Raw genomic sequence first — 14,618 nt, 5'->3', positions numbered from 1 at the left:
GCCTCCGGGGAAAACGGCGGAAAATCAAACAAAGAAAACTAGAAATAAAACTCGTTCAGGTATGGCTAACATTTCGAATTCTGATGATCACGTCAATAAGATAAACACACAAAGTGAGCAAAATAATCATAGAGTGTGTAATTCTCAGATATTTCAAACCCCTGGTAATGGAAGTTATATCATGCCTCCAGTTTATCCTGTGTCGCAATATATGATGAACCCTGGATCGCCAGTTATGAACCCCACACAAAATATTGCTGGTCCATCAAATAATGATGTATTACAGTCCTTAGGAAATGTGATGTCTAAATTGCAAGCTATAGAGTCTAAGTTAGGAAAGTTAGATTCTATTCAGCTTTCTGTTGAAGAACTGACGACCAGATTAAATTCCATGTACTTAAAGATCAATGAAATAGACTCAAGTCAAAAGTTTATCAGTTGTCAATATGATGATATTTTGAAGTCAACAGTCTCAAATAAGTCAGTAATCGACACTTTACAGTCAGAGGTTCGAGCTTTAAGCATGGAAAATGCATCATTACGGACTGAAAGGGAGGTAATAAAAGGGGATGTTCTGGACCTAAAATGCCGTTCAATGCGCGATAATATGATGTTTTACGGGATTTCAGAAGGTTCGTCTCTGGGTATCCAGTCCCAACCTACACAAAACGGCAACGCAAGCACTTCCGGCGAAGGTCAACACCACTCAGATGATATTCGGTCTATTAGTGAAACTTTGCATGATGTTCACGGAGTTTTATATTCCCATGTATGCAACAGAGAGCCGAATTTTGCAAATGATAATTGTGAGGAAAAAGTGCATTATTTTTGCGCAAACATATTGAAAATTCCAGATGTGAAAAATAAAGTGCTGATTGATCGTGCGCATAGAATCGGCAAAATAGATAAATACAGAATCCCTAAAGAAAGCCCAACACGGCAAAATTGAAAATGTTGCAGGCTCGGTTTGATTGAGCCTGTTCATGGACGGTACTGGAAAGTGCAAGTTACCGTCCACGCCCCCTAGCACCGGCTTAAGCAGAATTCAACATTTAAACATGAAATGGTACAATTTTGAATTTAGAAACATCCGCAGATGTGTTCATACGGCGGTTATCATGGAACCTTCAATGTGACACTTCCGTGCCATTCCATGAAAAGCGGCGTATGGTCCCCAAGTAATAAAAAAGCGTGTGCCCAAAACGAGAAAACAATGGGCAGAACTAAATAAAATCGAATTTTGAAAGGGGATCAGAGGTTATGAAGCCTGCGTATCACAGATAAGACGTCAAAAGACAAATTTAAAAAGCAGGCAACATATCCTAAGGGTGATTCAACATTATTCAAGTAGGAATATTGGAACCAACCAACTAGAAAATGCCGAAAAGTTGAAACTAAAAATACCACAAGCACAACAATAATGTCGTGCTGAACGATCTTTAAGGATCGAAAATATAACATCATTGATTAAATGTACGGGGAGACTTTTTACAGCCAACATCCGGTAAATGTAGGCCAATTGTGGTTAAGTTCAAGGATACAGCATCAAAATTAGAGGTAAAAAATGCATTAAAATCTGTGAATCTTAAAGGTACAAAATTCAATGTAGGTGAGCAATACCCACAAGAAATTCAACAAAGAAGGCGTGACTTAATACCAAAAATGATTGAAGCCAGAAACAAAAATAAAAAAGCAGTTCTTGTTCGTGATAAACTTTTCATTGACAATAAACTGTATGTGTTACCGCAAAATGGGTAAAGGAACAAAATGGCGGTACAATGGCGGTCGAAAGTTTTACATGTATAAATTTTGGCGATAATGATGATTTAAAGACAATACACCCGAAATATATAAAGATATATAGGATGGAAAAGAGTCCTTGAAATAAAATTATGACCAGTGGAAGAGCTAACAACCAAAAACACAAACATAAACAAAATCAGAAAAAACAACCGAACAAGGCAAGTTCAAACGAAAATGTAAACAACACCCACCCACTTTTAAAGAACAAAGTCCAGCGAATGTTTATGATCATACACAGACAGTAGCAACAAATCCTCAAAATATGAATATGCAACACAAGCCTAGCTTGAATCCAAATGCAGATAGCTTCCAGCAACAGAAAAATACAAATTCTGTTGATAATAATATCAAGGGTGAAATTAGAAATTGTTACCTGCACACTGACAGTAATAGAAATATGACTTCAAATTACCTTCAACAAGCTAGAGAGACATTATATTTACAGCCCCAACCATATCTGACCAAACCATCTGAACCATCTGAACAATCCCAGCCAGAATCCAGCCAAATGCCAAACCATATGTACCAAATAAGACCAATGCAAACATATGTAACTGGTTATATGAGTATGAATAATAGCACAGAAACACTGGACACAAGTGTTACTAATCCGGATGAAAACCATATACATATAAATCAAAACAATATATCACATAATACACAGATGGAGGATGCACCACACTGGGTCAAAATAATGATGACTGAAATGGACAACCAATTTAAAATGATACACTCACAATTTGAAATTCAAAACAAGAACTGGAAAACAATTGAAGAATCTATGGAAAAGCAAAACAGTAGAATAACAAATATTGAACATAGAATACAAAAGTTTGAAACAATAGAAACAAGTGTAAAATCAATGACAACACAAATTGACTCCATGAACATAGAATTAAATAAAAATAAGATGAAACTGAATGATGTAGAAGAAGCAATTCAATATACTGATGATATTTGCCAAACAATAAACTCTAGCAGTGATTCAAAACAAGAACAAATAGATACTCTTTCTGAAAACTTAAAAAAAATGAAAATAGAAACAATGACTATAAAAAGACAACAGGAGGAAGACCATGAAAAGATATTAGATATCCAGACAAGAAGCATGCAAAATAACTTATTATTCATGGGTATTGAAGAACCAATTCTAGAAAGTGGTCAAGTAGAAGAAACAGAAGAAACACTCACTGCCTTTCTTGATGAACATATGAATTTCAGAAAAACTTTTGAATATCAAGCTGTCCATAGAATAGGGGAAAAAACAAATAACCCAGAAAGGCCAAGGCCAATAGTTGCAAATTTTGTTAATAGAAAAGATAGAAATAGAGTTAAATATTCAGGAAACTTGTTAAAAGATACAAGATTTAGTGTGGTTGAACAATTCCCAAGAGAAATTGAGGAGAGGAGAAAGAGACTATATCCGGTGATGAGAAAAGCAAAAGAAAATAAGCAAAATAAAGTAAGATTAGTCAAAGATAAATTGTATATAAACAATACTGAATATAAAGTAAATTAGAAACAAATACAAGATCTTACAAATGGCTTTGAACACAGAAAACATTTTGAGATGAATAGTGAAAGGACATAAGATAATAAACATGATACACATAAAAATGGAAGACATAAACAAGACAACTCAAAAGAAGGGAGAATATTCTACCAGACCAAAAAATATGACAGACATTATCAAACAACACCTAGACAAAATATTAAAACTTCAAACAGGTTTGGAGCACTGTCATTTGTGAATGAAAATGAATGGCCACCAATAAACATAAACAGGGAAAAGAAGAAAGCTACATCACAATTAGATATGGAAGTTACCTTTAAAAAGAGTAGAGAAAATATAAAGCATGGAAATCTAAACTCAGATAGTTCAGATAGTGAAAACAGTGTGATTGAAATGCATGCAACAAATGTAAAAACAAAAAATGCTAAAAGTGTGTTCCAAATAGATCAACAATATGCACATACAACAACAGATACACAATCAGGTAACATAAGTCATAGCAACAAAAAAGGAATATCTACACAAGCATCAACAGTGAACAAAAGAATTGAAGAATCAGAATCAACAAGAGTACAACAGAAAGAGAATACTTCAAACAATCACAATGATACAGATAACATAAACATAAACCTCTAGGATGGGGTTGAGAACAATCATGACAGTATAAAATATGATGAATTAAATATTCTTAGTATAAATGTCTGTGGGCTGAAGTCAAAATTAAACTGTCCAGAATTTATAAACTTTGTCAATAAATATGATATAATTGGAATTCAGGAATCAAAACTTAATGACGTTGACACTATTGATATAGACGGCTACAAATGTTTTACTTCAAACAGGAAATCAGTTGCCAGATATAGATCTGGAGGTATTGTATTACTTGTAAAAAATAACATTTCTGATAATATAGAAGTTCTTGAGTGCCAAACTAAACTAATGCTACTTTTCAAAATTAAACTTGATCAAACACAAAATGAAGAAGAAATAGTTTGTTGAATAATATATATTCCACCTATTAGAACCAGGTATGCACATGTTGATCCTTATCTGGAATTACAAATGAAGATTGACAAATATGATGGAAGTAAACTGTTGTTATTTGGAGATTTTAACTCTAGAGTTAGTAATGAAAGAGATTATACTGAAACAGATAGTTTTATTTGTGAAATAAATGGTAATAGTGAAGCATATGAGGAAAACCAGTTACTTTTTGAATCATTTATACATTCTGATATTCCTATTGTAAGAAGAAGTATTGATACCGTTAAAAATAAGTATGGTACAGAGCTGTTGGATTTTTGTAAAAGCAATGACATTTTCATTTTAAATGGAAGATTAAATCCTGACTATGATAATTGTCAAACTACATGTAAAGGAAAAAGTGTGGTAGATTACTGTATATGTAATACTGAATGTTTTAAATATCTAAAATCATTAACAGTTGGAGATTTTTGCTCATTACTGTCTGATGTACACTGTCCTATCTCATTGTGTTTGAAAATGAAACATGAAGTTAAGATAGAATGTGTTAACACAAATGATAAAATTGATAACACACCTATATGTAAGTTATGGAGGGAAGGTTCCAATGAAATATTTTCTGATAATATTAACAAGGTAGATGTTGACAATGTCTACAGCAACTTATGCAAGCTTAGTGAAAGTAACCAGGCCACTCAAGCAGATATTGACACAATTGTAAATAACATTAATGACATCTTTCAAAATTGCTGTGAAAGTACTTTTGGTTTTAAAATACCAACTATTTCACATGGTAAAAACAAAAAGAAACCATGGTTTAATGCTACTTGTAGAAATATGAGAAATAAATACCACAATGCTAGAAAACTGTATAACAGATATAAAAATATAGAAACCAAAAATAACTTAAAACAAGTAAGTAAAGAATATAAATCATCAATTTCAAGAAGTGTTAACTTATATAAACAAAATAAAATAAACTCTTTAAGAAATTGCAAGTCTAAAAGTAGTAGAGACTTCTGGAAAATTATTAATTCTGTTGATATGAAACCAACAGAAAGCACCTCTTTAGATAAACTGTATACATTTTTTAAAGAAATAAATGAAAATTCTTTTGAAAGTAATGAAGAAATTGAGGTTGAATTTTCACATAATGTAAATGATGAAATCAATCTGCCAATAACAGGAGAAGAAATTCTAAAAGCACTAAGAACACTAAAACATAATAAAAGCCCTGGTGTTGACAAAATTATTAATGAACATATAAAAATGTACAATTGACTGTATGTTGCCTATTTATGTAAAACTGTTTAATCTTATATTGGATACAGCCATTATACCAGAATCATGGACAAGTGGAAACATTATTCCTATTTATAAGCAAAAAGGTGACAAAACAATGCCTGAAAATTACAGGCCAATTACACTGTTAAGCTGTGTTGGTAAATTATTTACAGCTATTATAAATAGTAGATTGAACAAGTATGTAGAAGAAAACAATATTATTAAAAACTGTCAGGCTGGTTTTAGACAGAATCATTCAACTATAGATAATCTTTTTGTTCTACAATGTCTCACAGATTTACTTAAAGCAAATAAAAAAGCTATGTTGTGCATTTATTGACTTCAAACAAGCCTTTGATTCAGTTTGGAGACAAGGACTGTGGTTTAAACTTTTAAAATATGGCATAAATGGTAAATGTTTTGACCTGATTAAAAGTATGTATGCAAACATTAAATCTAGAATTGTTACAAAAAATGGTAATTCTCTATTCTTTAATTGTTTAAAAGGTGTAAGACAAGGAGAAAATTTGTCTCCTCTCCTCTTTTCATTATTTTTGAATGATTTAGAAGAGTTTTTGTGTGAAAAAAGAGCAAAAGGTGTAAATAGTGTTGCTCAATGTGAAGGTTTTTATCAATTTTTACAAATATTTATAATTCTTTATGCAGATGATACTGTTATAGTTAGTGAAAATGAAACAGACTTACAGAATAGTTTGAATATTTTTGAGAAATATTGTTTAAAGTGGAAATTAACTGTTAATGTTAGCAAAACCAAAATATTATTAGTAGGTACAAGGAAAAAGAATTATAATATAAAATTTTTATTCAATGGTCAAGAATTAGAAATAGTAAATGAATATAAGTACCTAGGCATATATGTATCAAGAAGTGGCAGCAATTTAACAGCCAAAAAGCATATTGCAGAACAAGCAAATAAAGCCATGTTTTCACTTTTAAAAAAGATCAGAATACTTAATTTACCTATTGATCTGCAAGTTGATATTTTTTGTAAAACTATGAGACCAATTTTATTGTATGGTTGTGAAATTCGGGGGTTTGGCAATTTAGATATATTAGAAAGAGTACAGTTAAAATTTTTTAAATTAATTTTAAATCTAAAAAAGTACCCCATCTAATATGATATATGGAGAACTAGGTGTACTACCACTGGAAGTAGATATAAAATCTAGAATTGTTGCATTTTGGAGTAGGTTACATAATGTTGAATCCAGAAAATTATCTAGAGGTATTATGGGTAATGAACAATGGCGGTCATGTTTTGGTTTTCGCTCCATCTAAAAATTTGAAAAATTGTGCTCTTTCTTTATTGATTCAAAAACTGGACTATTGTTTTGCTTGGAAATGTTATCTGGTAAATATCAGGGAAAATACGCTCCACTGGGCGAGGATTTTGTACTACAAAATGCAAGAAAGAGAGCTCGCCGTTCGTCCAGTGCCACGTCATCATCGGACACATCCCACCCACATGGTGAACAGGTATCTTTTCAACCAACTAAAGAACAATTTGTAAACATGTCTATGGATGAAAAAATGACTAGTATTTTGACATGATGGTAAATTTTGGATCAATAACTCAAAAATTGGACTTGATAAATAGAAATTTGTACTATTAGTCTGCAGTCCAAGATGTAAACGAGGACAGAATACGTTTACTCGAATACAAAAGCATGTTGAAAAATAACCTACTGTTCACAGGCCATCCTGAAATGATGTCTGGAGACGACTGCATGTCTATTGTCAATAACTTACTAAAAAATAACCTACAATTAGATATGAGTAATATTCATATTACAAAGGCGTTTCGTGTGGGTAAGAGGCAGATCAGTCGATCACGTGTAGGAGCCAGACCTTTTCACCGGGCAATACTAGTATCGTTCAGCGACCCTTTTGTCACAGACATTATCATGGATAAGGCATACCTTCTGAAAAATTCATTATATGGTATATCTCGTGATTACCCCAGGGAAATTAGGGAGGCCCGTCAAGAGCTTTGGCCGGACTTTAAAAATGCTAGGGATAAATATGGCAAAGAAAACGTTAAATTGAAATTTCCAGCTGCACTTGTTATCAATGGAAAAACTGTTAAAAATCTTTTCCCCGATTGGTATGAAATTTTACGAGGTTCTCGCAATTCAAATATCATGGAACGAATTCAAGAGAAATTCAAGCGAACTGTCGAGGCTTCACTTGCAAGCTCCTTTTCTCATGAACCTGATATCATGGAGGGGAACCCCAGCGACAGCGAAAAGGAGCCCAATGTTGCTACGGGTGGCAAAGCCAATATAGATTCGACTACATCAAACCAAGGCAACCATCATCGTAACGACGTTGTATACACAGGAGAACCAAAGGCCTCTTCACAAGGGGGCTATCTGTTGAATGTGCACCCACCACTCAATCAGCTCGATACAAATAATCGCACCGAGGACGGGCCTTCACCGACGGACAAAGATAAATAGCGAGGTGCGGGTATTGTATACCTTTGTGACGAATGTATTAATCTACCAAGTTGTTCTACCTATGTTGTTTGTAAACATTTAAAATCTAAGCAGAGTAATTATATGAATAAAACTTCCTTTAATAGCCGCGGGAGCTTAACAAGTGGTAATGTGAATTATACTAAAGAATAGACTGTGGATTTAAAACCTAGTGAAAATATTAGTGCCAGTTTTCTTCCTGACATAAGCGACGGCGAAAACTTGTCTGTTAGTCAAATCTATAATGTGGATTTTACGGGTGAAAATTTTGATAATAATCATCAATTCAATGTGGATTTGAATATCAGTGAAAAAAATTGTGTCAATTCAAATTATAATATAAGTGATAGTGATAACTCAAATATTTATCAAATCAATAACATGAATATACAAGACGTCCTAAACCTGAATACATGTACTATTGATCAACAAGTTGAGAACTTAGATATTTTGCATGATTTTGACTTTAAAGATTCGAATATGAGCTTAAAAATAGGTACCTTAAACGTATGTGGATTAAAAACTAGAACTAACTACCCTGAGTTTGCTAAAATGGTAGAGGAATTTTCAATATTGTGTTTATCAGAGACTAAAGTTGATGAATATGATGTAATTGACATACCAAATTATACTTTTTTGTCAAAACCAAGATCAGAAAAATTTAAACGCAAATCTGGTGGTATTGGTTTTTTTGTAAATAATTTATTAAAGGATAAATTCAGTATATTAGAATCTAACTGCGAGTACATTTTTTGGATAAAAATTAGTAACTTTATACAGAATAACGATCTTGTAATCGGGTCAATGTATATACCGCCAGAGCATTCTAGATTTTTTAATGAAGACGAATTTTTTGTGCTCGAAAATGAAATATCTGTTAAAACGTATCCAATATGATTATTTGTTGATTACTGGTGATGCGAATGCCCATACATCTAACTTACAGGATTTTGTCGAGTTTGATGATTTTTTGTCGCATTTCTTAGATTTTGACGAAGAAACGCTTAGCTCATTAAATGAAATTGATAGTTTTCAAAATTTTGATATCCCGCGAAATCGTACGTCGCAGTGCAAAAAAAGTTAATAAAACGGGACGAAAATTACTAGATATATGTAAAAATAATAATATTTATATTATGAACGGTAGAGTTGGAAAAGATAAGTCTATCGGTAAATTGACATTCAGGAAGAGTTCGGTTATTGATTACTCTATATGTTCACTAAATTTATTCCCTTTAATATCTAATTTTGATGTTCTGGAAGTAGATTCTTTATTCTCAGATGGCCACTCACTTCTCTCCATGACAGTTTCTGCCCCACAATGTCCTAAAGAACCCCTACAGGAACAATATTCTGTACAGCGTCAGCTTCCTTCTAAACCCCCAAAATGGAATGAAAATATGAAAGAAGCATTTGTAAATAATTTAGATATACAACGGGTTAATGAAATCAAAACAGCGCTCGATACCCCACGAGAGTGTGATGTTAAATCTTATATTAATGATATAAATAAACAAATTTCTGACGTTTTTTCCCTGTCTGCAAATTTAAGTTTCCCGACTCACAAAAACATATCCTCATCCAAACCTATCTCTCAAAACGGAAAATATCCATGGTACGGGCCTCACTGTAGAAAAGCACGTCATAAATATAATACTGCTCGTAAAACATATCAATTACACAAAAATAACATAAATAAAGCGAGATTGAAAACGGCTAGTAGTTACTATAAAAAGACTATGAAAACGTATCTAAATAAACATCACTTTAAAAATGAACGAAAATTGCGTGCGATGTGTTCAAATAAGCCGAAGGATTACTGGAGGTTTCTTAATAGGTTTTCACAAGCTAAATCGGAGAAAACACCGAGTATTTCAGAATTCTTTGACTTTTTTAAAACCTCGAGTTCGTCCAAATATGATGATAGTGACGGAGAAGATTATTTAAATTTTCAAAATACATTTAGTAACCTAGATAGCTCTTATCTTAACATACCAATTACCGAAACAGAAATAAATAAAGCTATTATGAAGTCTAACAATGGTAAAGCTGTCTCGCATTTTGATTTTATAAGTAACGAGTATTTAAAGTCTACTCGAACTTTAATGGTCCCAATATATTGTTCATTGTTTAACGTTATTCTTGATACGGGTATTTTACCAGATACTTGGTTGATAGGTTGCATTAAGCCAATTTTCAAAAATAAGGGCTCTCCTGTTGATCCGGGAAACTACAGACCCATTACAATTCTCAGTTGCCTAGGAAAGATTTTTACAGATTTGTCCTAAACGAAAGAATAACCAAATTTTTATCTGACAATAAATTATTACAGGAAAATCAGGCTGGTTTTAGAGCAAAATACTCTACAAATGATCATATTTTCACCCTTCATTTTCTCATAGAAAAATTACGCTCTAAAAAGAAAAAGTTATTTTGTTCTTTTATTGATTTTTCTTCGGCCTTTGATTCGTTATGGCGTGTTGGTCTTTGGAGGAAACTTTTTGGCATCGGTGTAAATGGTAAAATTTTTAACGTCATTAAAAGTATGTACTCAGACATAAAGTCTTGTGTATCAGTAAACGACCAAACATCAGCATTTTTCTCGAGCTTCTCGGGGGTACGTCAAGGGGAAAATTTATCTCCCATACTTTTTTCCATTTATTTAAACGATCTGGAACGTTTTCTCGAAAGACCTAATAACGGTATATTAATTGATTTTCATGAAGATGACGCGGTCCGATTTTTAAAGATTCTTGTCTTACTATACGCTGACGATACAGTTATCCTAGGTGAAAACGAACACTCATTTCAGTTATGCTTAGATGATTTTTACAAATACTGCCAAACATGGAAACTCAATATAAATTTTTCTAAGACTAAAGTAATTGTTTTTGGCACCAATAAACAAAGAAGATATTCCTTTTTCATAAATAACCGTGTTGTAGAGGTAGTGAAAGAATATAAATATTTAGGTGTTATATTTTCTTCTTCAGGTAGTTTTTTGTCTTGCAGGAAAAATATTGTCATTCAGGCAAATAAAGCCATGCACCAATTATATATGAGGATAAATAACCTTGACCTTCCTATTGATCTCCAGATTAAGCTTTTTGACCAAACTATTCTACCTATCCTTACTTACGGAAGTGAAATTTGGGGTTATGAAAATTTAGACCTTATTGAACAAGTACATGTAAATTTCCTACGCAAAATAACTAAGACTAGAAAGAGTACTCCCCGATACATGTTGTACGCAGAGCTAGGACGTTACCCAATAGATATTACTATAAAATCTCGAATTGTTAAATTCTGGAATAAGTTAATCCTGTCAAATGAATCGAAAATATCACATATGTGCTATAGTTACATGATACAGTCTGATCATAATTATAAGTGGATAAATTTTGTTAAAAATATTTTAGATAATACAGGTAATTCGTATTTTTGGCAAACCCAACATAATATACGTGGCTATAACGTCCACAAACTGATCAAGTCAACGCTAATAGATCAGTTTAAACAGGAATGGTCCTCAAAATTAGAAACTTCTAATAAAGGCAGAATAGAATGTACAGCTGTTATAAAGATTCTATTAACCTTGAGAAATATCTTCTTTCCCTACCAAGTTTATTAAGATTGTCACTATTCCATTTTCGCACCGGTAACCATAGGTTTCCCATTGAAATAGGCCGCTGGACTCAGTCATTTGTTACGCATGAACAGCGCAAGTGCCGGTTATGTCATACTAATAGTATTGGTGACGAGATGCATTATTTACTAGAGTGCCCTTTCTTCAGTGAAAAAAGGTCAAAGCTTATCCCAAAAAGATTCTATCAAAGGCCTAATATTGTCAAATTTAAAGCTCTTCTTTCATGTACGTTCGGAACTACTTTAAAAAATTTAACATATTTCGTCAAACACTTGATTGAACATTTCAAAAGATAAGAGGAAAGTGTAAGTTTTTTTTTATTGATTTTTTATTTTTTTGTTTCTTTTTCCTCAATGACGTACAGACAGTCATGGCTCAATAGTTTTGTTTGTGTTTTTATCATGAATTAAATAGCAATGCGACGCAAATCGTGATTTTCGTTATCCAATAAAACCGCGCGGCTGTATTACACATTCATCAAGAAAATGAAATTTTCGTGCAAATCTCTATACCTGTTTTCTTATGCTTTTACAGTTTGATAAAACTATTTATTGCAATACCCATATAACAAAAATACCTTCAAAGATTATTTGCATTACATAATATTACTGTCATTTCTTCATTATACCCATTTGATTTGATTTTGTCTACTGACTTTGTTCACATGTTATTACATTTTACTTGTATATTGTAATCTGTGTCATTCTAAATAAAGTATATGTTCTGTTCTGTTCCGTTCTGTTCTAGTAATTTATATTTCAATATGTTTATTAATCAAAACCAAATAAAATGTAAATGGATTGAAAATGTTAGACATTTAATAGTATCAAATGGCTATGGATATCTTTGGAATGTCTTCTCAGATGTTAATGCAAAATGGTTAACATTATCATTTAAACAAAAGATAAAAGATCAATTGATGCAAAATTGGAAAGGAAATATTTCACAAACATCTAGTGCTAAGTGTTATAATCTTGTTAAAGAAAATTTTATGCAAAGTAAATATATCAATATCCTTCCCAAAAAGAACTGTATGTAGAAACCATAGACTGCCAATTGAAGCTGGAAGATGGCATAGTATTCCAATACCAGAAAGAAAATGTCAGTTATGTCACATACATATTGGTGATGAATTTCATTATGTACTTGAATGTAAAAATTTCATTGATGATCGACAAAAGTTTGTTAAAGCATACTATTATAGACATCCAAATATACTGAAATACAATCAATTATTTAATAGTGAGAATAAAATTGAATTAATCAAATTATGTCAGTTTCTAGAGATAATAATGAAAAATGTTAAAGTAAGCTATAATTAATAAATTTATTAATAAATTTATATATATATATATATATTTTTTTTTTGTCTTTTTTTTTGATAAAAATGTTTAAAACAATTATAAATGCATGAATATGTTTATATATTTATGTAAATATGGTGTATGCTTGTATATACATGTATGTGTATGTGTGTAAGTATGTGTTTATGTATATATAAAATAAAATAGGTATATATATGTGTGCTAACTTGCAAGTTTATATGATATATATTTGTGTTAGGAAATTTTTGTGAGAATGAATGGTCAAGAACCTATTATATATACATATATATTTTACCTAACCTGTTAACTGTTTTTATGCTAAATGTACTGGCATGCATGCTATAAGTTTTCTTACATTTCGTTTCGGTAAGATTTCTTGCCAAAAGCATAAGCATGTCAATTATCAACAAACAAACAAAACACTCCTTCATTTTCGCCCTGGCTTTAAAATAAATAAACATCAGAAAATAGTCAGAAGAAACAATAATGAAGAAAAGTTCAATAGCAAATTACCTTTATATTTTGATCGGATAATACTTAAACTCAAAATAAAAAGCATGTCTGCAAATACATTTGCTAACGCGTTAACCATTTATTGTATAAGGCGACTAGTATCCCATTCATAATAATATCTACAAATGCATATATTTTTACTAACTTATTTTTTCTGTACAGTTGTGAATTAACGTTAAATTTAAATTAGAAATCAAATCGGTACCACAGAGATAAGAAAAAACTCAAAAACTTCCAATTTAATGAAAACAAAACCAAGATTAACAATTAATTGTTAACACCTACGTTTCCCTAGTTTTCGGTTTATCCAGCTACTGCACAATTTCATAGTAAAATGTATCCAAAATCACTTGCAAACTTCAGAACACTGCTTAATTCCAGTAGAAATAAATCCATAAACACTTTCTGAGAATAACTAAAACCCCACGTGAGACCGCGTAACTTAAGGCCCGTGAAATAAGGAAATAAATAAACCCCGCAAAAAATGTGTTAAAATTCAGTCGACACAATTTCGATACATTAAACTTTACAATCAGTTTAAATCTCTTATAAAAACAAATACTGTCGTTTGCCCGATATTATGCATGACAGGTGTCAAAAGATGATTATGTGAAATAGACATCATTTTATGTTATTTTCAACACGTGGTCAAATCAGCTGTTTATACATATTAATTATGCTGCAGAATCATTACACTAAATACACTAAATAATTTACTTCCTACTGAACGAAAGAAGAAAAAATAAATAAACAATAGATGGTTAATCTTTTTATGTATTGTGATTGTTCTCTGTAAATGACTTGCCATGTATTTATTGCCGTTTTTACAAATGTTAATTGTTATTTAACAAATAAAACATTGGTTTGAGGGCAGTATGCAAGTTTACGGACTGGTTGGTCAGACTGAGGAAGGTATATGGCCCGAAGCGAGTACATGCTAAGTGATGGTTTTGAAAACGTTCGTCCGAAGTACCTAATTGACACATCGCAACTTTTCGAATTACAAGATAACGATAAAAGCCTATGTACTCTGATTGAAAACGGAAGCGTAG

The 14,618-nt window shown here is 31.8% G+C and overlaps 2 protein-coding genes across 2 annotated transcripts in view; both read left to right on the top strand.

Annotated features, from left to right (window-relative positions):
- LOC132755459 (RUN and FYVE domain-containing protein 2-like) overlaps nucleotides 1–14,618 on the top strand; it is a 42,398-nt gene that overhangs the window by 13,759 nt on the left and 14,021 nt on the right. The window lies entirely within an intron of this gene.
- Nucleotides 62–3,952, top strand: LOC132755460 (uncharacterized). Its single transcript, XM_060746328.1, has 3 exons — nucleotides 62–769; nucleotides 2,042–3,265; nucleotides 3,470–3,952. The coding sequence occupies exons 1-3, from the start codon at nucleotides 62–64 to the stop codon at nucleotides 3,950–3,952; spliced, it is 2,415 nt and encodes an 804-aa protein (XP_060602311.1).

This window comes from Ruditapes philippinarum, unplaced genomic scaffold (assembly GCF_026571515.1).
Source record: "Ruditapes philippinarum isolate M1 unplaced genomic scaffold, ASM2657151v2 ctg6197_1_1_1_1, whole genome shotgun sequence".
In the NCBI taxonomy this organism is placed as follows: domain Eukaryota; kingdom Metazoa; phylum Mollusca; class Bivalvia; order Venerida; family Veneridae; genus Ruditapes; species Ruditapes philippinarum.
Note: the sequence above shows the minus strand (reverse complement) of the source record. Positions and strands in the feature narration are given on the sequence as shown.

Excerpts from the sequence above, each read along its gene's own strand:
- LOC132755460 (XM_060746328.1), top strand. The coding sequence starts at position 62 with ATGGCTAACATTTCGAATTCTGATGATCACGTCAATAAGATAAACACA. Across the intron at positions 770-2,041 it reads ACGGAGTTTTATATTCCCAT|ACAGTAGCAACAAATCCTCA; the intron begins GTATGCAACAGA and ends GATCATACACAG. Across the intron at positions 3,266-3,469 it reads AAGAAAATAAGCAAAATAAA|ACCAAAAAATATGACAGACA; the intron begins GTAAGATTAGTC and ends ATATTCTACCAG.